At 40.8% G+C, this 26672-nt stretch overlaps 1 protein-coding gene across 3 annotated transcripts in view; it reads left to right on the top strand.

Annotated features, from left to right (window-relative positions):
• The window catches only part of FBXO34 (F-box protein 34), a 137882-nt gene that overhangs the window by 28768 nt on the left and 82442 nt on the right, over window positions 1-26672 (top strand). The window contains exon 1 of one of the 3 annotated variants that reach the window (XM_026480334.4): window positions 26507-26661. The exons of the other annotated variants lie outside the window; for them this stretch is intronic. Within the exon in view, the coding sequence (XP_026336119.3) occupies window positions 26516-26661 (146 nt within the window). The 5' untranslated portion in view covers window positions 26507-26515. Of the gene's footprint in view, window positions 1-26506; window positions 26662-26672 lie in introns of those variants that run through there. 3 annotated transcript variants of the gene reach the window in all.

Here is a 26672-nt window from a genome sequence, read left to right on the forward strand (position 1 = left end):
TTATGAATTTTTCTAATGCTGAATTATGTTGTTTTCTCATGTCTTGAATCATTTCTTTAATTTATTAAAATTCATTTTTAAATAGTACAATTTTTAGCTGTTTCTCGAGTATGTCTTTCTGATATGCTTTTGTTTCTTTGTAAGGATGTTAGTCTGCTCCTTACTTTACTTATCTTTGCCAAGGGTGGGGGTGGTAGTAACCTTGACCTTGGTACTTCTCTATTGCTTGTTCTTAAGTAAAATGAATTTTCTTGAACTTTCTGCAGGAGGCTTGGTTCCAATAGCTTTTTAAAACTCAACAGTGATGCTACTTCATGTTTTTGTGTAATGTTTGAAAAACAGGACTGCTTGATTTCTGAGATTTAATTTTTAATTTTTATTTTTTTGAAGACTTTTTTAAAGATTTTGTTTATTTACTTGAGATAGAGCAAGAGTGAGAGAGTGACAGTGAGAGAGCGAGAGCACAGAGGGAGAGGGAGAGGGAGAAGCAGACTCTGCTGAACAGAGAGCCCAACTCAGGGCTCGATCCGAGGACCCCGAGATCATGACCTGAGCCAAAGGCAGCCACTTAACTGACTAAGCCACCCAGGTGCCCCACTTTCTGAGATTTTCTGACCATTTCCTTCAACTACTTTTTCCCCCTCCTCAACCACTTTTGCTATGGATCTTCTCTTTACTTCTATATTGTCCCTGCCCTGATCAATTTTTTTTTTTAAGATTTTATTTATTTATTCGACAGAGATAGAGACAGCCAGCGAGAGAGGGAACACAAGCAGGGGGAGTGGGAGAGGAAGAGGCAGGCTCATAGCGGAAGAGCCTGATGTGGGGCTCGATCCCATAACACTGGGATCACGCCCTGAGCCGAAGGCAGACGCTTAACCGCTGTGCCACCCAGGCGCCCCTGCCCTGATCAATTTTTATCTATGACCAGTGGTTTCTTCTCAGAGCTAATGTCCTAGAAGGGAGCTTTGGCTGGTCAGTATTGAGAATTCATAGGGACAAGACTGTTCCTACCCTTTTGGGTCTTACCAGAGCCCCTGTGGACCTATCTATTATTGGAATGGGCAAAACCCCTCCCAGTTACTGTTGTCATTCTCAGATTGACCCAATGTATTTTCTAGTAAATATCTGTTTCTCTTTGAGATTCTTCTGTTCTCAGGTCCATCAAGTATCCCATTGATTCCCTCTCTTCTGTCTTGCATAAACTCTAGTATCATAGTTGTTGTTAGTGATTTTCCTCTACCTGCTTATATTTTGTGGTTTGTGGAGACACCTTACAGATATCTTGTTTTGTTGTAAATGTTATCCATGGGTTTTTTTATTTTACTTTCCTATTTCTTTTTTTTTGTTTTGTTTTGTTTTTTTTTAAAGATTTTATTTGTTTATTTGACAGAGAGAGAGACAGCCAGAGAGAGAGGGAACACAAGCAGGGGGAGTGGGAGAGGAAGAAGCAGGCTCCCAGCAGAGCAGGGAGCCTGACGCGGGGCTCGATCCCAGGACATTGGGATCACGCCCTGAGCCAAAGGCAGACGCTTAACAACTGAGCCACCTGGGCGCCCCCCTATTTCTTTGTTTATATGTAGGAATTTGAGAAGATGCAAACACTATGTTGTCACTTTTTAGATGCTGACAAAATCTTCGATGAACTGAAGTTTGATTATTTTTATAGTATACATTATGCTTTTTCAAAATTCACTTTTATTTATTTATTTTTATTTATTTATTTATTTATTTATTTATTTATTTATTTGAGAGCAAGAGAGACAGCATGAATGGGGGTGGGCAAAGGGAGAAGGAGAAGCAGGCTCCATGCTAAGCAGAGAACCCAGTGTGGGACTCGATCCCAGGACCCCAAGATCATGACCTGAGCTGAAGGCAGACACTTAACTGAGCCACTCAGGTGCCCCTATGTATTTATTTTTAAAGATTTTATTTATTTGACAGAGAGCACAAGCAGGGGAAGCAGCAGGCAGAGGGAGAGGGAGAAGCAGGGAGCCTGATGTGGGGCTGGATCACAGGACCCTGGGATCACGACCCTGGGATCATAACCCGAGCCAAAGGCAGATGCTTAACCAACTGAGCCACGCAGGCACCCCAAAAATGCTCTTTTAAAAGTGATTGTCGGGGCACCTGGGTGGCTCAGTCGGTTAAGCATCTGCCTTCGGCTCAGGTCGTGATCTCAGGGTCCTGGGATCAAGCCCCGCATTGGGCTCCCTGCTCAGTGGAGAGCCTGCTTCTCCCTCTCCCTCTGCCTGGCACTCTGCCTACTTGTGCTCTCTATCTCTCTGTCAGATAAATAAATAAAATCTTTAAAATAAAAAAAAATGATTCCAACCTTGGAGAAAATTGCAAGAACAATATGTAGGATTTTAGTTTAACCTTAGCCAGATTCTCTAATTGGTTATTAACATTTTATCATATTTGTCTTATCTTTCTTTCTCTTTTTCTCTCTCAATTATTTTGAATAGTATATAATAAAATCATTAAAATCAAGAAATTGGTAAAATCATTAAAATAAAAAAATTAAAATTGTTAAAATACTACCATCCAATCTATCAGCTGCATTCAAATTTTGGTGATAATATACCGTATAATCACTCTTTCCTTTCTAATGCAGGATCCAATAGAGGGTAATGTGTTGTATTTAGTTGTTATATGTCTTTAGTCTCTTTGGAGCAATTGCTCAGTTTTTCCATGTCTCTCATGACATTGACTTTTTGGGAAGATAATAGGCTAGTTACTTTGCAGAATATTCTCAATTTGAGTTTACTTTATACTTATTCTGATTAGATTCAGGTTATTCATTGTTTGGGAGGGATACTGTAGACATGATGCTATGTTCTTCTCAGTGTATCATCAGGAAGCAAATTAACAAATGTTAATTTGTCCTATTTCTTTTTTTTTTTAATATTTTTTATTTATTTATTTATTCGACAGAGATAGAGACAGCCAGCGAGAGAGGGAACACAAGCAGGGGGAGTGGGAGAGGAAGAAGCAGGCTCATAGTGGAAGAGCCCGATGTGGGGTTCGATCCCATAACGCCGGGATCACGCCCTGAGCCGAAGGCAGACGCTTAACGACTGCACCACCCAAGCACCCCAGTCCTATTTCTGTCAGTGTTGACTCCCATCACTTTGTTAAGATGTAAAATTAGTTGTAAAATTAGTAAGTATTATATACTTATTAATCAATGAGTTATTAATATGTACTTTTTGGAGAGCTACTTTGATATTTTTTTAATATCTTGTTTCTCGTCACATTTTCACTCATAGTTTTAGTGTCCATTGTTGGTTCTTCTCTGAATCAATTATTACTATAATGGCTGACAAAGGGTGATATTCTAAGTCCACCATTCATTCTACAGTCATTGGTTGGCATTGTACTATAAGGTAAAGCTTTCTATTTTTCTCTCTTTTTTTATCTATTCACATATATTTATATCAAGATGGATTCATGGATTCCTATTTTATTCAATGGGCCATAATCTGTTGTTGTCATTTTTCATTTTATGTTTAAATTGCCCCAGATTTAGCCAATGGAGCCCTTCAATCTGGCTCTTGTCCTTCTAACATGTCCTCATTGTTCTTTGAGTACTTCCTTACTTTCATACTCAACAAGATGTTCCAGGAACATGTTGTACTTTCCCTGTCCCGATTCTAAATTCAACTATTTCTCCAAGGAATTCTAGATTCTTTTAGTGGAGAATGATATTCAGAAGTTACCATCTGGGTGTAGGTGTGCTCATTGCTACTAGGGGATCACTTCTTTTGGGTCTAGTTTTCTCCCTTTCCACACTGATAATTGACAGTGAGAAGTCCGGCTCCCATTATCTCAGTGTACTTACTTCATCTTCCTATTTGTAACCAATCCCCTGACCTAATGGTTGCCTTGCAGATCAAGACACCCACCCCTCCAACCCCTCCCCACTGAGGCTACTGTGTGGTGGAAATGAGGACTTTCTCAGTTGTCCAGCTCCATTGCTCTTGCCATTATAACTTATAAATTGCATCATCCAAAGACGAGATACTTTCAAAAAACTCATTTCTATTCTTTATGCAAAAGAGAGTATATATGAAATTTGAGACTCCATGTATGTAATTTATTATAATTTTGAAAAATTTATTTTACTGTAGAAATTAATGCCATAAGTATTATAACTGGAATTTTTATGTGAAATCTCTGTCTTTGTGTTTAGGAGTTTGTTAAGGCACAGTGGGAATATTTGCTCAACTACTTTCTGGATGTATATCTAACAATTTGATAAATAAGACCTGCCTAGCAGGGGAAAAAAAAAGCGAGAATTTTTAAAAATTCAATTAACCACAAAAATCAGTTTGTGGCGTTTAAAAAGTGTTCTTAAAAAGCTAATGAAAGTCTCACATCTCATTTTTAACTCAATTAATGTGTTTCTACAATATTAACCATGTTATTGTAAGCTTTGTTATAATTAATAACAATGTTTTATCTGAATGAGCATTATTGCTCACAAAACACTTAACAACTATTATTTCTGTTCATCTTTTTCCAGCTCTGTGAATTAGTTGATTTAATCTCCATTTTACAGATAACATCACAGTCTTATAGAGGTTGTGCAACGTGTCGATGATTGTGCAACAGCTGGGTGGCCAAAATGGGGTGTAAACACAGTTCTTTTAATGCATAATTTATTGTTTCCTTTTCACTATTTCAATCCTCTGAATTAGAATTTCCCCCCTCTTCTCACTCCTGTCCTGTTTGCCAGATTACACATGGATAACTACTTTCTCGAATAATTTATTCATTAGTCATACAGCCTGAGATCATTCAGTCAACTCTAACAGATCTTATTTCTTCAGAGTAGCAGAGAGTGCTTGTCCCCAATATTTATTTTCCCCTCATTCCTCAGTAATGGAATGGCTAGCCAGGAAAATGGTCACCCAGTATAAAGTTCATTCTTGCTCCAAATGTGTTCCTTTGCCCCTTCTTCTTTGTCACTTCCTCCATCTTGTTCCCTGGAGCAGAGATCCTCCCTTGGATAATGAAAATTAGGGCTACACCCTAGAAATGTCACCAGGGTGGTGAGCTAGAAGGAGACTCCTGGGTCCCAAGGACTTTATGCAACAGAGCAGCTGTACCAATCCTGTACTGCCAAGTTCAAGACAGAGAGCTTCTACTTTGTTTAAGCCATTGATATTTTGACTTGCTCAATCATGTCCTAATGTATACATTCAGTACCCATCTGTAGAATTCTAGTTGTCTTCTCAACATTCATTTAAACTTCTCCTATTATGAAGCAGCCTGGTGGTTGAGTGAGATTGCCCACACACCTGACATCTAGAGGGCGCCTTGTCTGATTAAAGGCCAGTCTGGGTAATTTCAACATGTGGTAGTGATTGGTTTTGTCATGAGTGCAGTCAAATGTTATACACAGCTGATGAATCTTTAAACACTACACCAAAAACTAATGATGTACTATATGTTGGCTAATTGAACATAATAAACAAACAAACGAAACAGCTTCTAGCCTTCCTCTGGCCCCAGTGGTTGTTTCAGTTGTGATACCAATAGTGTGAGGCTTGGGAGTCTTGGGAAGAGAACTTCCCAGAGATGTGACCCTAGATGTAAAGCATATAGCTTTAGAGAAACCAGGCTGAAGATATAGCTGGCTTGTGGAGGAAGGTAGAACAAAGAAAATTGTGGGGAAATGGTGCTTTCCATCAGATTGGACCAACCCCAAAGCCTGGCCAACTTGTAGTCTTCTCAGGAAAGCCAGCCAACAAACTTCCTGTTATATATTTAAAGCTAATTTGAATTGGGTTTTCTCTTAACTGCACCCAAAGACGTCTTAACTGGTATACCTTCCAGTGGCTTCAGGATTATATCAATATCCAATAATGTAGATCAACATTTCTGGAGAAGTCTTTTTGACAGGAAGTCCTGATTTAACACAACTTTTTCACACCATTAACTCTGTTGCTTTATTCTCTTATTTTACTTTCAGAGTCTTTGAAGGATAATCTCGGAAAGGCTAACGAGTATGATTAAAAATCAAATGTACAGCTTATTCTTTCTGGAAACACTCTGTTTTGTTTTGTTTTTAAGATTTTATTCATCTATTTGAGAAAGAGAGTGCGAGTGCATACAAGCAGGTGGGCAGAGGGAGAGGGAGAAGCAGGCTCCCCACTGAGGAGAGAGCCCGACACAGGCTCCATCCCAGGACCCTGAGATCATGACCTGAGCCAAAGGCAGATGCTTAACCAACTGAGCCACCCAGGCACCCCAACACTCTGGTTTTCTTATGCTGTTTCATTTCTGTGCTTATTTACCCATTTCTCAGATTATTTCCATACTGGCCCCTTTATTTTCTTTTCTCCATTTTCTCCTCTAGCCCCTAAAGGTAGACATACATGTCTTAGGCTTGGTCCTTGACCCCTTGATGTAATGTCTTTCTCAGAGAAAGACGCTCACTCTTCTGACTTCAAATAGTTACCTTTCCAACTCATGTCTCCAGCCCTCTCTTTGCATTTCATGCCTCCATTTCTACCTTTGCCTGGAGGCACGGTCACCACCTAAATGCAGTATACCTAAAACCAAACTTATCTCTCATCTAAAACTACTGCTCTCTAAGAACGCTTTCTTTTTTCTTTTCTTTCTTTCTTTCTTTTTTTTTTTTTTTTGAGGTATAGTTGACATACAATGTTGCGCTAGCTTCAGGTGTACAACGTAGTGATTTGACAAGTGTATACGTTATGCTATGGTCACCACAGGTGTGGCTGCCATCTGTCATCATACAACGCTATTAGAACACCACTGACTGTATCCTCTATGCTGCACCCTCCATCCCCATCATTCTCTTGGTCTCACAATCTCAAAACTTTGAAGTCCATCCTTATCTTCTACTTTCTACCATGTTTACTCTATAACCAACGTGTAATTTCTTCCTTTGTGATGTTTTCAAGGAACACTACTGTGGCACGGATCTTCACAATTTCATATCTGCATAACTACACCTATGTTCTAATTTGTCATTCTGTCTCTAACGCTCCAATCTGCTTTATATGTGAATTCTGAAGCACTGTCTTGCTAAGAACCTTTAAAGACTCCTTAAAACCTTAATTCCCAGTATTCAGGCCTCTGGATTGGTTCTTTACTCAGCTCTCCAAACCCATATCCCTCTATTGCTCACATCAATCAGCAAAATGGTAGGTACACTCATATCTTCCCAACAGCCATGTTTCTTTCTTCTTTGCTCACATCCTCCACTTCCTGAAATGCCCTCTTCCTTCTTATCTGTTGTTTAATCTCATTTCTTCCTTAAAGCTATCAAGTTCTGCTTCCTCAAAGAAATAGTTTCTAAGGTGGATGGAGGGTGCCTTTCACCTTCTTTCTTTCTTTCTTTCTTTCTTTCTTTTCTTTCTTTTCTTTCTTTTCTTTCTTTTCTTTCTCTCTTTCTTTCTTTCCCAGAGTCAGATACATGTCTGGCCAGCTAAACAGAGGACATCTAGCCTTTAGCAAACCTTTCAGCAAGTGCAGGAAACACCTGCAAGATGTTTGACCTTACCCCTGCACTATGTAATTATTGTATAGATACCAAAACCTGAGGGCAGACCACTAAGAAGGCCTGTTTTTTCTCTTTCTGTCTCAAGCCTCCAGGGTTGAACCCCAACCCCATCTGGCAAGAAACCGGACTGCATCAAAAGACTAACAATTGTCACAAGTAGCAATGGGCTCCTGGAGTCAGGAGAAAGGGAGATTAAAACAAAATAAAACAAAACTCTGTAGCTACAGGGGAAGAGGCTTCTCTGATAAGAAGGTGGATGAGAGAGAGGTTGAGGTCTGGCCCCAGTGAAGGAATTTGAGGAGTAGAAACTGATAAAAGAAAACAGAGGAGGGGCGCCTGGGTGGTTCAGTGGGTTAAGCATCCAACTCTTGATTTTGGCTCAGGTCATGATCTCAGGGTCATGAGATGGAGCCCTGCTTGGGGCTCGGGGCTCTGGGCTCTGGGCTCTGTGCTCAGCAGGGAGTCTGCTTGAGATTCTCTCTCTCCCTCTGCCCTTCCCCCAGCTCGTGATCTGTCTCTCAATTAAATAAATAAGTCTTTAAAAAAAGAAAAGAAAAAGAAAACAGAGGAGTCACTCGTATCTCCAATGCTAGAGGTAAACAGTTATTTCATATATTCTTTCAGACCGTGTGAACTTGACCTGCCTCCAAGTGGCAAGACTGCTTGGGGACAAGTACAGTACCATCTTCTCCTTTCTAGAATATGAGTATAATGTATCAGAGTGCCAGATGGAATTAAAAGGCATACTCAATGGGTGTAACTGAAGAGTTTAAAAAGGGACTATTCCCAGTGGAAAGCCACAGGACAAGGGAGGACAGGGCATGCAGTTCTTGGAGTCATCCTTCTAGGGCACAGAAAGCAGGACAGAGAATAGTAGACAATAGGATCTGTGGTGAGAGGACAAACCCAGAACACCTAGCACACTGGACTTATAACTGTTTGTTCTGTCTTCTGAATCCCATAGCATTTACTGCTTATACTCTCATTTCAGTTTCCAACAAACATCTCCTGAGTGCTTTCCAAAAGTGCTTTGGGATGGTACACAGATTAACCAAACCCAGGTCCCTTTAGGAGCTCAAATCTGGTGGGCAACCACTGGACACAGGGTTTGCTATGCTTTCGGTGGGTGCTGCATGTTTTCACATTGCAGGTGCAGAGATGTGTTCAGGGCCTTTCTTATGATGTGATTTCTGTATCAGGTTCCATATAAAACTAGACTCTTGGTCCAGATACTGCGGCAGATCTAGTGGCAAACCAGTGGCTCTTGTGAGAATTGTCTCTGAGTCAGGTAGTTGTGGTTCTTTGTTCCCTGCTCTTGTCACTCTCCATTCTTGTAACCCCACTTTCTCTGCTAACTGTTGACCTCTCTCTATGTCTCACTCTCAGATACTCTGAGAGAATATAAATTGGGCCAGTTTGTCCTTCTCTGTCCCTATGAGAAAGGGTTCATCTATAAGCCACTTCAAAGGGTAACTTTTTATTATGCTTAGTATATAGATGCAGAGTTATGTCCTGAATAGCCAGGTCACACAACACAAGTATGGCAACTGTACTGAGCAACCGTCATTCATGGCTACCCCAAATCTTCTGAACATTCTCTCCCCCAAATCATAGTTCTTCACAGTGGAAATCCTGCTTCCCCATGTAGAACCATTTCCTTTCCTCAGCTTTCCTTCTTGTTAGGGTGCAGACATGTGATGTGGAGTCTGTTCATCAGATTTAAGACCTTGTTACAGACTGGAGGGGAAGAGGAAGAATTCAGGGTACGCTTTTCGCAGGCGCAGATCCTGGCAAAGATGGTATGGTTCTGGAGCTGGTGAAGTGAACCAGAGAAACAGAAGAAATGAGCACGCACATCTGCTCTTACTCTATATCCCAGTTCCAAACAGCCTTTAGTCTCCCTGAGGATGAGGACTTCATAGGCAGAAAAGAGAAGGCCATCAAGACAGTTGTGGACATCTAACAGCCAAGGCAAACTTTTTATAAAATGCAAAGGCTCTCTTGTGCCTCTGCCATTGCCAAGGGAAGACATGACTGGGCTTTTCTGCTGTCCTGGGAGGAAGAGGAGAGACGGGTAGGGAGAGCCCAGTGCACAGCTGGGTCCAATCTTCCTCAGCTGATTCCCAGACGACCCCGAGATACTTTGAGCTAGTCTAGCCCAGTTCAGCCTACATCAGCTGACCCCAAAGCACATGAGCAAATCTAGGCAAGGTCAGTAACACCGGCCAGATCAGCTGACCTCTAGGTAACCTTGAGACATGTGAGCAAAGCCAGCTGGGTCAGCAGATCTACTCATTGCCTCCCTGTTAAAATCAGCTAATTCCCAGCTGACCCACAGTTTAATTGTCAACAAGATTCAGCTGGACAAGGCCTGGATCTCTACCCACCCCCCATCCCCACATCTATGGCTCAAGAGCCAGGCTCTATATTGAGGATATGCTCACATGGCCCAATACTCCTGCCATAGTGAGGAAAGCTCCGTCAGCACCCAATATCCCCTAAGATTCTCATTCTGAACAACAGCACCCTGAAGGGCTTCTGTGTCATCCAACATTTCACCACTATGTGTAGGAATAGTTTGAATATCATGCTTTCTTTGCTCACAGGGGGGCTTCACAGTCTTGAAAGGTGAAGACCTTGAAAATACCACTTGCTTCTTCCTTAGTTTTTAAAGATAAAATTAGCAAAGTAAATTGAAACCCTTTGTGGGGCCTTCTATAACCCCTTTAGCATCCCCTCTCCCCCACCGCCACACACATGCCAAGGCCAGCCAGATATAAATCAGGAAGGGGAGGTGAGAATAGGGAGTTTTCTGTGAACTTTGTGGGCAGGACAAGGCCTCTAGAGTCTCAGAATAAAATGTTTATTCAAGAAAGGGAGCATCATTGACCAGGGTCTTATGGTCTCTCCTCCCCCATCTCCACTGAGGTCTGTGCCTATTGCTAGCAACTCTTTGGTTCTGGGCTAGATGCTCACCAGTGTTCCCTGCAATCTGAGGTAACCAGCAGGGTCCTGGCATTTTTTTTTTTTTAGGTTTTATTTATTTATTTATTTAAGAGAGAGACATAGCAACAGAGAGAGAGAGAGAGAGAGAGAGAGAACAAGCAGGGAGGAGAAGGAGAAGCAGGCTCCCCACCAAGCAAGGAGCCTGATGCAGGGCTTGATCCTAGGCCCCTGGGATCATGACCTGAGCCGAAGGCAGACGCTTGACTGACTGAGCCACCCAGGCGCCCCAGGGTCCTGGCATCTCGAAGGGGTCAAAGTGACAGCCCCGATGCTTCATGTCACATTGGTCCTGGAGACACTGTGCCAAGAGGTGGCAGCACAAACAGGAGATGGCAGACCAGACCCAGATATTCCCGGATTGCTGTGGGAAATGATGTATTTATATTCGTAGTCATATTTTTAATTATTAAAAGCTTACTTTAGACAGAGACAACGAATTGGCCACTGGGGTTTGTGCCCTTCTGTAGAAAGATATCAAGTTTTTGACAAGCTTAACCTGGTTCAATAAGAATAGAAAAGCCTACATGCTGTATGATTTCAGCCACAGGACATTCTGGAAAAGGCAAAACTGGATACGACGAAAAGATCAGCGGTTGCTAGGGGCTGGGGGAAGGGAAGGATAGGTGGAGCAGAGAGGATTTTTAGAGCTATGAAACTATTCTATATATACTACAATGGTGGATACATGTTATTATACTTTGTCAAAACCCATAGAACCTACAACACCAAGAGTGAACCCAGATGTGAGTTATGGACTCTGGGTGATGATATGTCCATGGAGGTTCATCACTTGTAATAGATGTACCACTTTGGTGTCCCATGTTAATAATGAGGCAGTTGTATATGTGTAAGAATATGGGGTATATGGGAGCTTTCTGTATTTTCTGTTTGATTTTGCTCTGAACCTACAACTGATCTAAAAAATAAAGTATATTAATTTTTAAAAAATCTTAAACCTATAGAAAAGTTGCAAATACAATGCAGGTAGCATTTGATCTTGAACTGTTTAAGAGCACGTTGCCAACCTGGTGCCCCATCACCCCTGAATGCTTTAGGGGATATATGTAGGACATTCTTCTATAAAATCCTGATATCACCATCAAAATCAGGAAATTAACATTGATAATACTACCAAATCCTGAGATCCCATGAAATTTTATCAGTTGTCCCAGTAATATCCTTTACAACAAAATAAAGGATACAATTCAGGAAAAGGGGAAAAAAAAAGAATTTAGAGGCCTTGAGTCAATTTCGATGGATGTCACATTTGAGGAAAAATAATCAGAAATATCAGAAATATAAAAACTGGAGGCCGTTAATAAAGAGCTGAAAATTTCCATCTCTTTCCTTGGGCTTAAAATAAAGATTCTGAGAAAAGAACTAAAAGAAGAAAAAGCTAACTGTTTAAAACCAGTCAAGCTGATGACTGACATTATAAGAAAGATTCATTCTTTAGAAGTTGCATCAAAACATATAAAATTGCAAGTAACTACAACCAAAACAGCCTTCAAAATACATGACAAGAGTGAAAATCAACTTCAGAAACACTAAAAAATGCTTTGAATGAGAGATCTGATTTTCGGGGGAGCATAGAACTGCACTCACAGAAAAATTGAAGAACAGAAGAGTGACCAAATGCGGGCGCCTGGGTGGCTCAGTTCTTAAGTGTCTGCCTTCGGCTCAGGTCATGATCCCAGGGACCTGAGGATTGAGCCCTGAATCGGGCTCCCTGCTTGGCAGGAAGCCTGCTTCTCCCACTCCCACTGTCCCTGCTTGAGTTCCCTCTCTGGCTGTCTCTTTCTGTCAAAAAAATTAAAATCTTAAAAAAAAAAAAAAAGAAGGAAGGAAGGAAAGAAAGAAAAAGAAAGAAAAGGAAAGAAAAAGAAGAGTGAACAAATGAATCCAACAGAAAGAAAAAGTTAGAAAATGCTCAAGTGCACATGGGACAGGTGCTAAATGGTAGAGAATGTTGGAGTAAGCCTCTGGTGAGCATGTGCTGAAGATGGGACATGTGCTCAAGATGGCCCTTCTTGGAGAAGACAGCAGAGATGGTGGGAACTTGAACCTGGATATAGTGACTCCATTAGAAAATGACCACTTCCTGAAAGATGAATGAAAGGAGTTTTGAAGAAATGGATTGAAACAGCTGAGTTAAATACTTATTTAAAATCTCTCAAAGAAAAAAAAAACCCAAATGTCCACTAAATTAAATAGAGAAAAGAATTGATGCATTGAAAGATCATATTAGAAGTCTCCAAATGAGTGTCATTGCATTTAGAAAAAAACACTGAAAGGGAGAGGTCAAAGCTCTGGCAGAAATTTCTTTCTGAGTTGCACCAAGAAAAAGAAATGGGGGCACCTGGGTGGCTCAGTCGTTATGCGTCTGTCTTCAGCTCAGGTCATGATCCCAGGACTGGGGTCGAGCCCTGCATTGGACTACTTGCTCAGTGGGAAGCCTGCTTCTCCTTCTCCCACTCCCCCTGCTTGTGTTCCTTCTCTTGCTGTCTCTCTCTCTGTCAAATAAATAAATAAAATCTTCAAAAAAACAAAACAAAACAAAAAAAACAAAACAAAAAAAAAGAAAAAGAAATGAATTTTCACCAAATGACCAATGTGGAGAGAATTTACCCTGCGAAGATAGAGGAGAATCTTTTAAAAGCAGATGTGAAGATCACCCATGTGTGTGAAGAGTGAACACCTATAAAATAGAAACAAAAATTCTTCCAGAAAAATTCAAGAAAACTTCTGATTTATCGAAGTTAATTTCCCCATGAAAGAAAGGCTCATACTAATGGTTGTTGAGAGCTCTGTTGGCTGAGATCAAACCTTGATAATTTAAGAAGAGAAAATACATGCATTGAGAAATTTTGGGGGAAATCTTTATGTTCCTCACATTCCAAATGAGATATTTGGAGAGGTCTGAGACCACTAGGGAATCCTCTGGATGACCAGGTTCCTTAGGAAGAAGAACCATCTGTGATGTTGTGGAGATCCAGGATCCCATGTCGTATATGGACCAGATGCCAGTCCCGTTGGGTCAGGATCCCAGAAAAAGGGTCCCTCCAATCAGGCCAATTCCATCGACACAGATCCCCCTACAGGAGCAAGACAGAGCTTGACCTTGTGTTCCTCACACTGACAGATGCTCAGGATCTTTTGTAATTCAACATCCCACCTGAACTGGGAGCATCTGGCCCACGCAATTTCTCTCTCATCCTCCTGTCAGGGATGGGCTGTTGCAGAGGGGACAGAGGGAAATTCTTGAGAAGTAGGTCTCCCTATTTTTCCCTCATTCTGGAAAGTGAGGCTGAAGGTCCTCAGGAATCCCTTCTCCCCTCCTCCTAGGGCCTTCTGACCCAGCACATTCTCTGCTGGCAACAGGAAGTGCCTATGCCAAGGCTAGACTCAGTCTCTTGTCTACATAGCCTGAAAACAATGAATCACCTTCTGAAATGAACCACTTTCCAGGAGTCTACTTCTGAAGGCCCAAGCCTACAGCAGGTTACTTTTTTTCACTCTATGACAGTAAATTAGATTTTTTTTTCTTTTACGTGATTATACAGTGACTCAAATGGGAACTTGATAGGATTATAAATTTTTAGGATAATGTTTTACGACTATATTTCAAATGTGATCTTGAAAATTAATTGCATAGTTAGTAGTCCAGTATTTTTGTTTTTATTAATAAGTTCAGTAAAATAAATCAGAAACACATGAAGTTTTATCTTCTAAAATAAACTTCTTTTGGGGCACCTGGGTGGCTCAGTTGGTTGGGCGTCAGACTCTTGGTTTCAGCTCAGGTCATGATCTTGGGGTCATGCGATCTCACCTGCCTAAGGTTCCCTGCTCAGTTAGAATCTGCTTGAGATTTCGCCCCTCCCTCCCTCTCCTCCTCTGCTCCTTCCCTGGTTTGTGCGCATGTGCTCGCATGCGCACTCTCTTTCTCTCAAATAAATAAATAAAATCTTTAAATAAAATAAAATTTTTTCCTCTTTTGGTTTTATTGCTTACTTGATTAAACAATAACTCAAATGGAAAGTTATTCTTAGATAGGTTTTCTAGATAGGTATAATTCTTAGGTTTTGTAAATGCACACTACATAAGGTGTGAACCTTGTTGGGGCGCTTGTGTGGCTCAGTTGGTTAAGCGTCTGACTCCTGATGTTGACTCAGTTCATGATCTCAGGGTTGTGTGATTGAGCCCCACATCTGGCTTGCACTGGGCAGTGAGCCTGCTCAAGATTCTCTCTCCCCCCCTTCCATTTGCCCCCACCCTTCCAAAAAACAAAAGGCATGAATCTTGTTAGTAAACTATTTCCATCTTCTTTGATTTCTAGATAATGTATCATAGTTTGTATTGCTATTTAACAAGTGTCCTCTTTTGATCCAGAAACAGCATTTTTTGGTCTCTCATAAAATGATTTTGAATTTTCTCTCATTCACCTTCTCTGCTCTGTGTTAAGTGATTATACAATTGCTTAGATATAAGCTCAATAGTATTATAATTCAAAGGATGGTGTTTTGTAAATGTAGTTTATTTAAAAATGACTTTCACAAGTGAATTTTTTCCTTCTATTTCCAGATGATGTTAGGATAATAATTCAGTTGTTTCTGTTTAAAAAGCCCCCCATAACATGTACTCTTATAACAGTGGTCACAACCAGAGACATTTGAAACTCAAAGTTTATTTCTGTATACCAAAGACTGAATTTACTCTAGTTATAAGACTGATATGTCTAAGTAAATTTTTATTTCAAAAATTAGGTAATTTCAAATATTAATTATTAGCAAAGTAGAAAAAGATAGTAATTCTCTTTATAAGACTGATATTTTAAAATAAATTTTGATCTTTACAAGCAGTGGAACAAGCAAAAACTGATGAATGATAAATAAATTATTGATGTGAGTTTTTCCTTATATTCTCTGAGGACTTGAATGTGTGGTATGTAAAAAGCCTAGGGATATAATATATTGCTTTCTTACCCCTAACTATAACCTCCTCAACAAGAACCCCTAAAGGTAGTGCTGGAATGGATACCCAGAAGCTCCTGAGAGCTAATTGTACACACCTGTTCCCATTAGCTCCACAGCAGTAACTTAAACTTGGCCTTGGTGGGAGTATTTGCACCACAACACAGGCACACACTAGCTTCCAGACAGAGCTCCCTGGAATAATCGAGCCTCATCCCCAAGAGTCAGTTTACCAACATATCCCCGGCCCTAGGGCAGTAATTCTTAACCTCCCCTGTGTGTCAGGATCACAAATGCCCCGGGTCCTCTTCCCAGAGACCATGTTTCGGTGGGTCTGGGGTGATACCTAGACATCCAACTTTTCGAAAGCTTTCTAAATGATTTAAATGTGTAGCTAAGGTTCAGAACCACTGCATGTAAATACTTTCAATCAGACTTTGATCTGTTTATTGTGGAAGAGACTTTTAGATGTCACCTTAATAATTATTTAAGGAAAAACACATCGACCTCATCAAGTTCTGAGTTCTTATCTTCTGGGACTTCTCTCCCCCCGCCCCCCCAGGCAGTAAGCAACAGTATGTGAAAAAGATTACAGACTGTCTTGCACAGAGCTACAGGCTTTTTCACAGCTGGAAATCCCTCCTGAGTATATTTGGGTGTTACTAGGTCTCCTTACCATGGGATACCTAATAATGATCACAGAATGCTCTCTTTATGTTGGATGCTCCTTTTGACATAGGTCTCTGGCACTAACTCATTTTAAATAAGTGGTGACTATTTTTTTCATAAGATTTTTAAACCTAGGCAAAATAAAAGGTTTTAATTATCATTCAGTTCTTTATTTAGAGCTTTGCTGAGTAAACGTAGAGTAACAGTATGTTTGAAATTTATATGAAGCATAGGGGTTAAGACCTGGGTATTTGGTGTGGTAGTCAGACAATGGCTTTGCCACAGCTCCATCAGACACATAATGGAATTATGTGGGTTTCTCTATATGCATGCCTGGGCTCCTACCATCCTCCACTGTGCTTAGTCATTGAGTGGTACTTCTCTGTAATAGGCTAGCTATATCTTTCCGTGCTTGTTCTGTGTACAGATCTGGAGGGTATGGAGCCAACCACAAATTCATTAATGTAATTTACTAATTTTTAAGAAGATTCACATTATTTATCTTTGACAACAGTGTGCCAAATTGCAGTCCAGTCCAGTATAAGGCCCAATGTGTTAACGTAGGACATCAAGCTCTCTAGAGAGAACCTTTGAGAAGGCACTGAGGAAAACGTGAGCCTTTGGAAAGACCAGCAAGATTCACTCCAGCAACATTCCAGCCACAAAGACTAGTTAACTACTCAGAAAAGGATCACAGAGCTATGACCACTGAAGAGTGTCATGTGCTTTATATTAATTTGTTATTAAAATCGACAAGTTCAGTGATTCAAATATCATTGCACTCGATGAAAAGGCATTTTCCCTCTGAATATTTTGATATAGTAAATGAAATTGTTCCCGTTCATCTATTCTCTGATTCAATAAATCTTTAGTATGTGTCCTTAAAGAGCTCACAGAGGGAGAAGGTAATCTCTAGACATAAATTACATTAAAATGTTTCAAGTGCGAGATGGCTGGTTCAGTTGATGGAACTCTTTTTTTAGGATTTATTTACTTGAGAGAGAGAGAAAGTGAGAGAGAGAGCAAGAACAGGGGAGAGGGGCTAAGAGAGAGGGAGAAAGGGTCTTTAAGCAGACTCCATTCTGAGCACAGAGCCAGCTGATGTGGGGCTCAATCCCATGACCTGAGTTCACAACCTGAGCTGAAACCAAGAGTTAAACACTTAACGGACTTTGCCACCCAGGCACCCAAAGGAACATGTGACTTTTGATCTCGAGGCTGTGAGTTCAAGCCCCATGTTGGGTATAAGAGATTACTTAAAAATAAAATCTTAAAAAAAAAATAAAATTGGGGTGCCTGGATGACCACTCGGTTAAGCATCTGACTTTGGCTCAGGTCATGACCTCAGGGTCCTGGGATAGAGCCCCTCTTTGGGCTCTGTGCTCAGCAGGGAGTCTGCTTGTCTCTCTCCTTCTGCCCCTCCCCCTCCCCCACTCAGGCTCTCTGTCTCAAATGAATAAATAAAATCTTAAAAAAAAATAAAATAAAAAATAAAATAAAATGTCTGAAGTTTAATAGCAAAAGTGGAACAAAGTACCATGAGATCATATGTGATGGGGATGAGTAATTTTATTTACTTTTAGGGAAGAAGTCATAAGGGCGATGATATTGTGGTAGGTGGATAACATGTTTGTGTGAACTATGGTGCTTGCCTCTTCTCTGGACGGCTTGAGAACTACCCATATATAAGAACAATGGTGGAAACATAAAAAATGAAAATTACCAATTTCATTCATTTTGTGGTTTGTGCAGCTTTTTGAAGGAAGGCAGGCTTAGCCAATAATTTTGGAGCTTGGAAAACATTTTTTTCTGTGATGTTCCAACAGGGCTTCTATTATCAGAGCACAGCTTCCTCCTCAACACAGGAAATTGGGAATCAGATATGACAATATCCAGAATAACACATATGTGAAAACATATTGAGGACATTTTTGAGACATATTTAGTGAACTTAAGAACAGGACTGTTACCACACATATTAATCACACATGGATTTTATTCAGAGTGGAGCTTTAGAGCCTTGCTGAGACTAGAAATGTAAAAAAAGACAATGCATGCTGCCCTGTGAAAATAGCCTCTGCGTAGCAGAGAATGAAGGAAATGACTCACAAGGGGAGAGGGTTCAAACCTACACTCAGGATGCAGAGGCTTGAGTGATTGTACATATGGATTGAAGGGAGTCTCACCAAGAGGAGTCTTGTCTTCAGCTAGGGATGCCTGTCAAAGTCAAGCTGTTTGGTAAGAAAGTCAAGAAACATGGGAGGTATAGTAGAGGAGAGAAGGAAAGCATACAGAAAGCTAGAGAGGTGTAGCAACGGCAAAAGCAACATATGGCAAAAGCCATGGGAGCCATGAAGCCTTAAGGAGCATGTAGTCAGGATGTGGAAATGTTGGCTCTGGAGTAGCTCTGAACAAGGAGGAACAATCAGATGCCCCTTCCTTTTATAAGGTCATCACTATACCACTTTGAAGGCACACTTTGGCTTTGTTGAGGGGAGGGACATCTAGAAAAAGGACAAAACAGGCTCAATTTACTTTTTAAAAAAAATTATTTGAGAGTGAGCATGAGAGAAAGAGATCATGAGCAGGGGAGAGGGGCAGAGGGAGAAGCCGACTCGTTGCCAAGCAGGGAGCCCAATGCGGGACTTCATCCCAGGACCCTGGGATCATGACCTGAGCCGAAGGCAGATGATTAACCAACTGAACCACCCAGGTGCCCCAATTTACTTTAATAATACATGTATATATTACTTTTCAGATCTTGCTGAAGGTGTCTTGCTGAAGGTACGCACACTCACAAATTACACATAGCTTCACAGTCTCAGAAAGGGGCAAGAGGAGAGGTGTGGTGAGAAATCAGTGGGATTCTGTTAGAGCAACAGTAAACTGTAGAGTGGTGGGACAGAATGCACACGGTGGGCAGTCAAAAGAAGCCCAACCACTGTACACGTTTCCAAGGAAAATCTAGTTCGAGTACACTACTTAATTGATAAAACAAATGATTTTTGCAAGGAAATGCTGGTAACAGCTCTGTACTTTGGTATTTCAAAACAAGGCTAGGCATTAAAAGCATAGCTATACTTGGTAGAGAATGTCAGCAAATCTTAAAACTGCAGAATAAGTTAGCGGCTTTTTAAAGGAACTCAATTCTGAGCAAAATCTATCCCCTGGACGATGTTAGCAAGCTGATGTAACTAGGTTATTTTAGCCAGGCTGTGTCTCCTCTGCTGTAGCAGGTGCCCGTGAATTAGGTATATAGAACTTAGGGAGAATAAGGACAGACTGGCTAGTTTTATGCAGACAGTCTCCCTCAAATTAAATTTCAGTGGTTGGAAAATGTAATTTTCTTAAAGATTTCAAAGAATACAAACATATTCATTAATGAAGATTCTATTCCCACTGATTTATATCTACTGCTGATATCATGAGTTTGATTATTCTGAGAGCATGGTAAAACAAAATTATTTTATAACAGTCTATTGTAGAGCTTGCTCCCAAAGAAACAGGTTAGTGTCTCCACCTACCCATTTTATTTCCTATACAACCTCCCCAAATATATATATAGTGTGAATGAAGATGTTTCCAGCTACTTTCCTATAAAATAAATGACTTAAATAGTTGTAGCGTTGATTATCTTATGTAACAAGACTCAAGGATTGGGTAAGTCAGCGGTGCAATGATGACATCAAGGATGCGGGTTACTTCCACCTTACTGCTTGGCCATTCTCTTCTGCTCTCTTCAGCTAACAACCCTCATGGTCCCCAAGATAGCAATTGCAGTTCCAGACACTAAACACAGACACAGTGACATCTAGCAGCACATGAGGGACTATTTCTTTTTGTATGTTTCTGTCTCCCATTGTTGGTAAATATGGTTCTACTTAGGAAAGTAATGCATTGCAACAGAAAATGAATATCTTCCTTTAAGGGTAAGAAAAGCCTTTTGCAGAAGTATATCAGTTGATTTCCCATTGCATTTTGTGAGCTAGATTTGCATCACACACCCACGCCTGAACCAGTCGTTGACAAGGAGATTGGGACCACACTGATGACCTCAGAGCATGGTCTCTCAACCTCGGCACTGTCGGCATTTTGAGAGACATAATTCTCTGTTGTGGGGCAGCTGAATGTACCTTAGAGGCTGTTGAGCAGCATCACTGGTCTTTCCCTACTGGTGCCAATAGCACTTCTCCCAAGATGCGAGCATCAGCAGTTGTCCAGACAGTGCTGAATGCACCCTGGGGAACAAAGTCAATCAACCACCCCATTGAGAACCACTGGCTTAGATCAATCATAATTCACTCCAAGGGTTAGGCTCCCCTCCCCTGAAGCACAAAGAAGGCCCGAGATCAGGATTCTGTTAACAAGGAAGAAAAAGGGAATTGCTATTTGAGAGGTAGTCAGTGGGCAGGGTCACCCCCCCTTTTCTTTCTTGCCATTTTTCAACAAACAGATCAGGGACTTATTGGAAATATGAAAGCTATAAGAATGAGTTACCTGGTATTACCCAAAGAATGCTAGTTCCTATCTAACTGCCAAGTGGATAATACAAATATTCTTACATCCAATTGGTAATCTAGAAGATATAACCAAGGCTAATGTGCGTTGAAGCACCCAAATCATGACTGGTAGGTTGGTTGGGCTCGTAGGGCTCTGGTGTCCCTACTTTTGGTCCTGCTCTTGCAGCACAACCTTAGATTCTCCCTTAACTCGGGTCCTGTTTATAATGTGTAAGACTTTCTACTCTTGTCGTTTTTGTCACCCATTGGTGTTGAACACTTGCATCCTGGATTAAATCATTTGGTGAGAAAAAGTATGAAGTTTTTACTAATTCAACGGCCATCTATTGAGTAGCTTTCATCAGGCATGGGTACTATGAAGGAAAGTGACATGGCTGAAATATTACATTGGAGACTAGAGAAAAAGCTCTCTGAGGAAGTAACATTTCAGCCAAGAAAAGGGGGTGAATGGAGAGAGATTGAGGGAGGGAACATGTCTGATTATATAACGGCTGTAGTAAGGAGTTCCGATTTTATGCTAAGATCAGGAAAAAGAACTGATGGACTTGGGGATGGTGTGTGTGTGTGTGTGTGTGTGTGTGTGTGTGTGTGTTGAACTGCTTTCCTTTTGTCTGTTGTGTTTTGTACTTGGAATGTAGTATAATTCTAATTCTCGGCTGAGTTTAATTTCTTCTGTGCTATAACAATTTGTGGGATATGTAAACCTTCATTCTCCTTTTGTGATTTTTCCCCCTTTCCGTTTCTTAAGGCAGCATTGTTACTTGGCTTTCAGTGTCTCAAGCACAGCTTAGACCTCCTGGTTCTCTAAGAAGCCCCAGCCTCTAGCTTTAGACCTAATGTTCCCACATGAGTGGCTTTCAGGCTATAGGTCTTTGACCTTATCTGGACCATTGTTTTTGGTATTACTCCACTGGCTATGGAGAGAACATCTCTTGGGGAAAATCCACTAGGAAAATTCTTCCAGGAGCAGTGAGATCCCTCTATTTTTTCTGCCCCACTTTCAAAAACATCTTCCATCTCCCATAACTGCAGGAATTAAACCACTCTTAATATAGATCACTGCTGCCCTTGCAGAAAAGTATTTCTAGGATTTAAAGGAGATCATTGAACCATTACTTACTGAGTAACTTCTAAGTGTCAGACACTGGGCTTGGCAGTAGGATATAGTAATGAATAAAGTCTAGTCTCCATTATTTTGAAGCTGCCCCTCTGCAGGAGGTTAAATAAATACATAAATACATAAATAAATAACTGGTGTAATTAATATTACAAAATTTTGTGAAAGGATGGCTAGGGGAGTCCTGGTTTGAAGAGGCTCTACCCACCTCTTCATGTCACCCCAAAGGAAAATAAAATCTAAGTAAAAACTAGACTTGTTAGGCAAATGCTTCCCTAGCTTACCTCCTTCCTCCTCCCAAGACCCTCCTGAATATAAATTCTGGTGCTTCCAGTGCTCTGTGGAGACTTTAAGCCAGTATCTAAGATTGCATCAGGGCTAACCAGTAGCAGAGAGGGGAGAGGAACCTTCTAGGCTGAGGGATGAGTAGATGGAACAGAGATTGCCCGACTTGATAGAGGAGCTAACAGAATGCTTTCCTTGTTTCCTGCTGCAATGCAGTACTTGGATCCTGTGGACTACAGAGAGATTTTACGTAGAGGAACAGCAGGAATGTACACTGTTGCTTATGTACAGATTTCTAGTAAAAAGTCAAACATTAAGAAGGGACTTAGAAACCATTATGGCCAGGTATCCAATCTACCCAAATGTTAATTATGATGATCAGAATGTGAAGAATTGGGGGGGGGGTTGCCTATTTTATATGCATCGGGAAGTGGGATACACATAGAAATTGCTGTGGACCATTGGGTTGGTGTTGTAGAAACCATCATCTGAAATGTCAAGTGGCACTGAAAACAATGGGAGCTTCTAAGAGCTCTAGCACAGGGAAAGAACTTGGGACCTTGATTGGGTTTTGCCATGGCATTTCACTGGAGGAGGCTGTCACTCCTCACCCTGCATTTCTTTTACTTCCTTTATAAGCATGCGGGTCACCATAAAGTTAGTTCATCTAAAGGATGAAGAGTTTGGGGGTGTGGAGGAAGATGAGATGGTATTTTTCCTTTGGAGGTGGGAGTGAGCTTACTAATGAGTGGAAGGTTCTTAGTTTTGTTTGTTGTTTTCTGAGCAGAGAGGAGTGATGAAACCAAATCTATACAAACAGGCCCATTTCATTTAATGTTTGCTGGTTTGAGGTAATTAAGTTTTAATCTTTGATGGAATAACCGAAGTTGTATATGACCTATATTTAGGACTTTCCTGCTGCTGTGCCATCTCAGGTCATCTTAATCTTGTTCCTCTTTTCAGCTCCTTATCAGTCCTGTGGCCTCACTGTGCCACACTGACACCTTTTTTGGGGAGCTCCCTCCTGAGAGCCTGTCACAGGGTCTGTGGCCTGACCACTGCACTGGCTCTGGTAGCTTTGTTTTTTTTTTTTTTTTTTTTTTTGATCTTTCCTATTGTGTAAATGGAGAAATAGACTCAAAGGAGCAACTTGCCTAAAATGGTTTCACTGCCTCTTCACCTAATCTTATTTCTCCCAAACTAGTGATATTCAAAGCATGGCCCACTGGCCAGCTTATGATGAGTCTGTGATAAGAACAGAAATTAAGAAGGGGTGCCTTGGTGGCTCAGTTGGTTAAATGTCCAGCTCTTGATCTCAGCTCAGGTATTGATCTCAGGGTCACGAGTTCCAGCCCCACGTTGGCTCCATGCTGGGTACGGAGACTACTTAAAAAAAAATTCAGGGCGCCTGGGTGCCTCACTTGGTTGGTTGAGTGTCTGCCTTCCACTCAGGTCATGATCCCAGAGTCCTGGGATCAAGCCCCATATCAAGCTCCCTGCTGAGGGGGAACCTGTTTCTCCCTCTCCTCCCCACTTGTGCTCTCTCTTGCTATCTCTGTGCCTCTCTAATAAATATAATCTTTAAAAAAATTTTTTAAAAATCTTTGAAGAACAGAAATTGAGAGTAAGAGTTTTAGAAATTTTATGAGTAATTTTATGTGTGCTGAGTTTAATAGTAAAGAATTTGGGCTTTTATTTTGTCTTTTTTAATTTTAATTTTTCTTTTTTCTTTTTCTTTTTTTTTTAAGATTTTATTTATTTATTTGACAGAGATAGAGACAGCCAGCGAGAGAGGGAACACAAGCAGGGGGAGTGGGAGAGGAAGAAGCAGGCTCATAGCGGAGGAGCCTGATGTGGGGCTCAATCCCATAACGCCGGGATCACGCCCTGAGCCGAAGGCAGACGCCCAACCGCTGTGCCACCCAGGCGCCCCTAATTTTCATTTTTCTAATAGTTTTGTGGTTTTATCATATTTTACAAAACAATCAGTTCACAATGTATTGAGAGAAAAAACAAACTGGTCCTTAACCACAGACAGTTTGAGAAACACTGAATTAGACCACAGAGACTCTAATAGGACTTTTGAAAATGAAGATGTGCTATCCACATGCAAACCATTGTCATTTTAGTTTAATGATATCTCTGTTATGCTTTGTAGTTTCAATGTCTTTAACTGATCTGAAATTCCCCCAAACGATACAGTGACATGGTAAAAATGCTGGAGTCTTTGCTAAGTTTGTCTCTATGACACCTACAATCCTGGCCAAATGTTTTAAGTCTTCGAGCCCCAGCCTCCTCATCTGTAATAACAACAGTACTCACCTCAGAGAGTTGTTCTTCTGATTAAATGAAAGAATGTATGTAATACACAGAATAGTGTCTTGATCAAACATTGTAAATGCAATAAATGTTGGATATTAATGAGCTGCAGTAACACTGTTATAAAATGGAGATCATACTTATCTACCAGGAGAAAAGTACAGATTAACATGTTATAATTACCCGTTAAACGTTTATGCAGTATCAAGTACAAGACCTTTTGGTGGATACTAGGATATAATCTTTGTCCTCTAGCAGTTTAGAATCTAGCAGAGGATATTAAATACACACATGGAAGATGTGTGTGGAGTAAAATCAAGGCCATTGGAGGAAAAAATGAGGTAGATCAATTTTCTTGATTCCTCCAAGGAAGCAAGAGGTTTTAAAGAGGACAGTGTTTGAGATGAACCTGAAAGGATGGATTGACATTTTAGAACTTTGAAAGAAATATGACACAGAGAAGTTTCAAATGATCATGATACATTAAGCTAATATTGATCAGATATTAAATCAGACATGCTGTTTGATGTCAATATGTACAGTATGATTCCGTCCCCAATTTTTATTAAAATTATTTATATAAAGGCCTAGATGGAGAAATTAAATGATTATTTCTTGGTGGTGAGATTATATTATTTTATATATTATATATTATTTATAAATATGTATTTTACCAGAGTAGTTTTATAATTGGACAAAACTGCTTTTTATTTTTTCTTTTATTTTTTACAAAACTACTTTTTAAAGGGCTGGCTCAAATCAAAGCTGCTAATTTAAGTATAACTTGGTACAACCTTTAAAAAATCATTTTCACAGTTTTACTAGTAACTATAAATGTGTGGATACACTTTTACCTAATGATTCCATTTCTGGGTATTTATCTTAAAAAATCTACATTCATGAATGTCCTGTGATTTCTTTGTAATGGCAAAGAGAGAAGGGAATAAGTTGTGTCCAAGAATAGAGAATTAAGTAAATTTTCCATGTCCACTTAATATAATTTTATTCAGCTGTTAAAATGCTGATGAAGCTTAGGTGAAATATGAAAAATACTTAAACGTGAAAATACAGGACCCCAAAACTGTGTGCACTCTATGATAACAACATTGTAAAAGAAATATGCACAGGACAAAAAAAATTTAAGAAAATACACTAGATGCTGAGAGTGGCCATGTTTGTGTGAAGGAATTTTTCTTTATTGTGCTCATGTTCTACCATGCAGTTAAAATTATTTTTACAATGAAAGCGATTATTTTATTTTTTTTTTAAAGATTTTATTTTTATTTATTTGACAGAGATAGAGACAGCCAGTGAGAGAGGGAACACAAGCAGGGGGAGTGGGAGAGGAAGAAGCAGGCTCATAGTGGAGGAGCCTGATGTGGGGCTCGATCCCATAACGCCAGGATCACGCCCTGAGCCGAAGGCAGACGCTTTAACCGCTGTGCCACCCAGGCGCCCCATGAAAGCGATTATTTTAAAGCCTGGGTATAAAAAGTTTCCTCACTGGCACTCTGATTTGAAAATACTAAATTTAAAAAGTATTAAAAACCTATTCTATATATTCCTTAAGTTTCTACAGACCACATTTTGAGAAAAGTTTAACTCTGTGCGGTAGTCCTGCCATGATTTGCATAAAAACGAATGACAGAAGGGATTCTCTCCTCTTACAAATGAGAACTCTGAAATCCAGCCTTCCAAGCTGGTAGCAGAACCAAAAGTGGAACCCAAGTCTACGAGGATATCTAATAGTATCTAATACCGTTCGTAGCTCCAGATCCACCTATGAGTGCTAATAAACTGGTCGTGTCTACTGACCGAACAAACATTGGCGTCGCTACCCTTCTGGCTGGCCTGCGGGTTTGATTCCTTTCGCTACAGCTCGTCCTCGAGAGCCTTCGCTCTTCTCCACCACTTGGGGGCCCGCAATACTTCACCGTTTTTAAGTCCCTCACTCTTTCCGTCCCCAGCGTCCGAAGTATCGCAGAACGCCCGGCAGGAGTCGCTGCAACCCCCTCTGGTACCGCGGCCCCTCCCCTGGCCAACCGTCGATTGGGCCGGCGCGTGACGTCACGCCGTTTTAGCCAAACAAATGGGTTTCGGGGCGAGCGTTGGGTTCCGCCGCGCCGCGCTGGGCGCTCGGTCCGCCTCAGCGGTGGGGAGCGAGCCAGGCCTCCCGCCGCTGCCGCCGCCGCCGCCGCATCGGGGTGTGCAGCCCCGGCCGGGGCAGGAGCGCAGGTGGGTTGGGG

This window comes from Ursus arctos, unplaced genomic scaffold, assembly GCF_023065955.2.
Source record: "Ursus arctos isolate Adak ecotype North America unplaced genomic scaffold, UrsArc2.0 scaffold_25, whole genome shotgun sequence".
Taxonomy (NCBI): Eukaryota; Metazoa; Chordata; class Mammalia; order Carnivora; family Ursidae; genus Ursus; species Ursus arctos.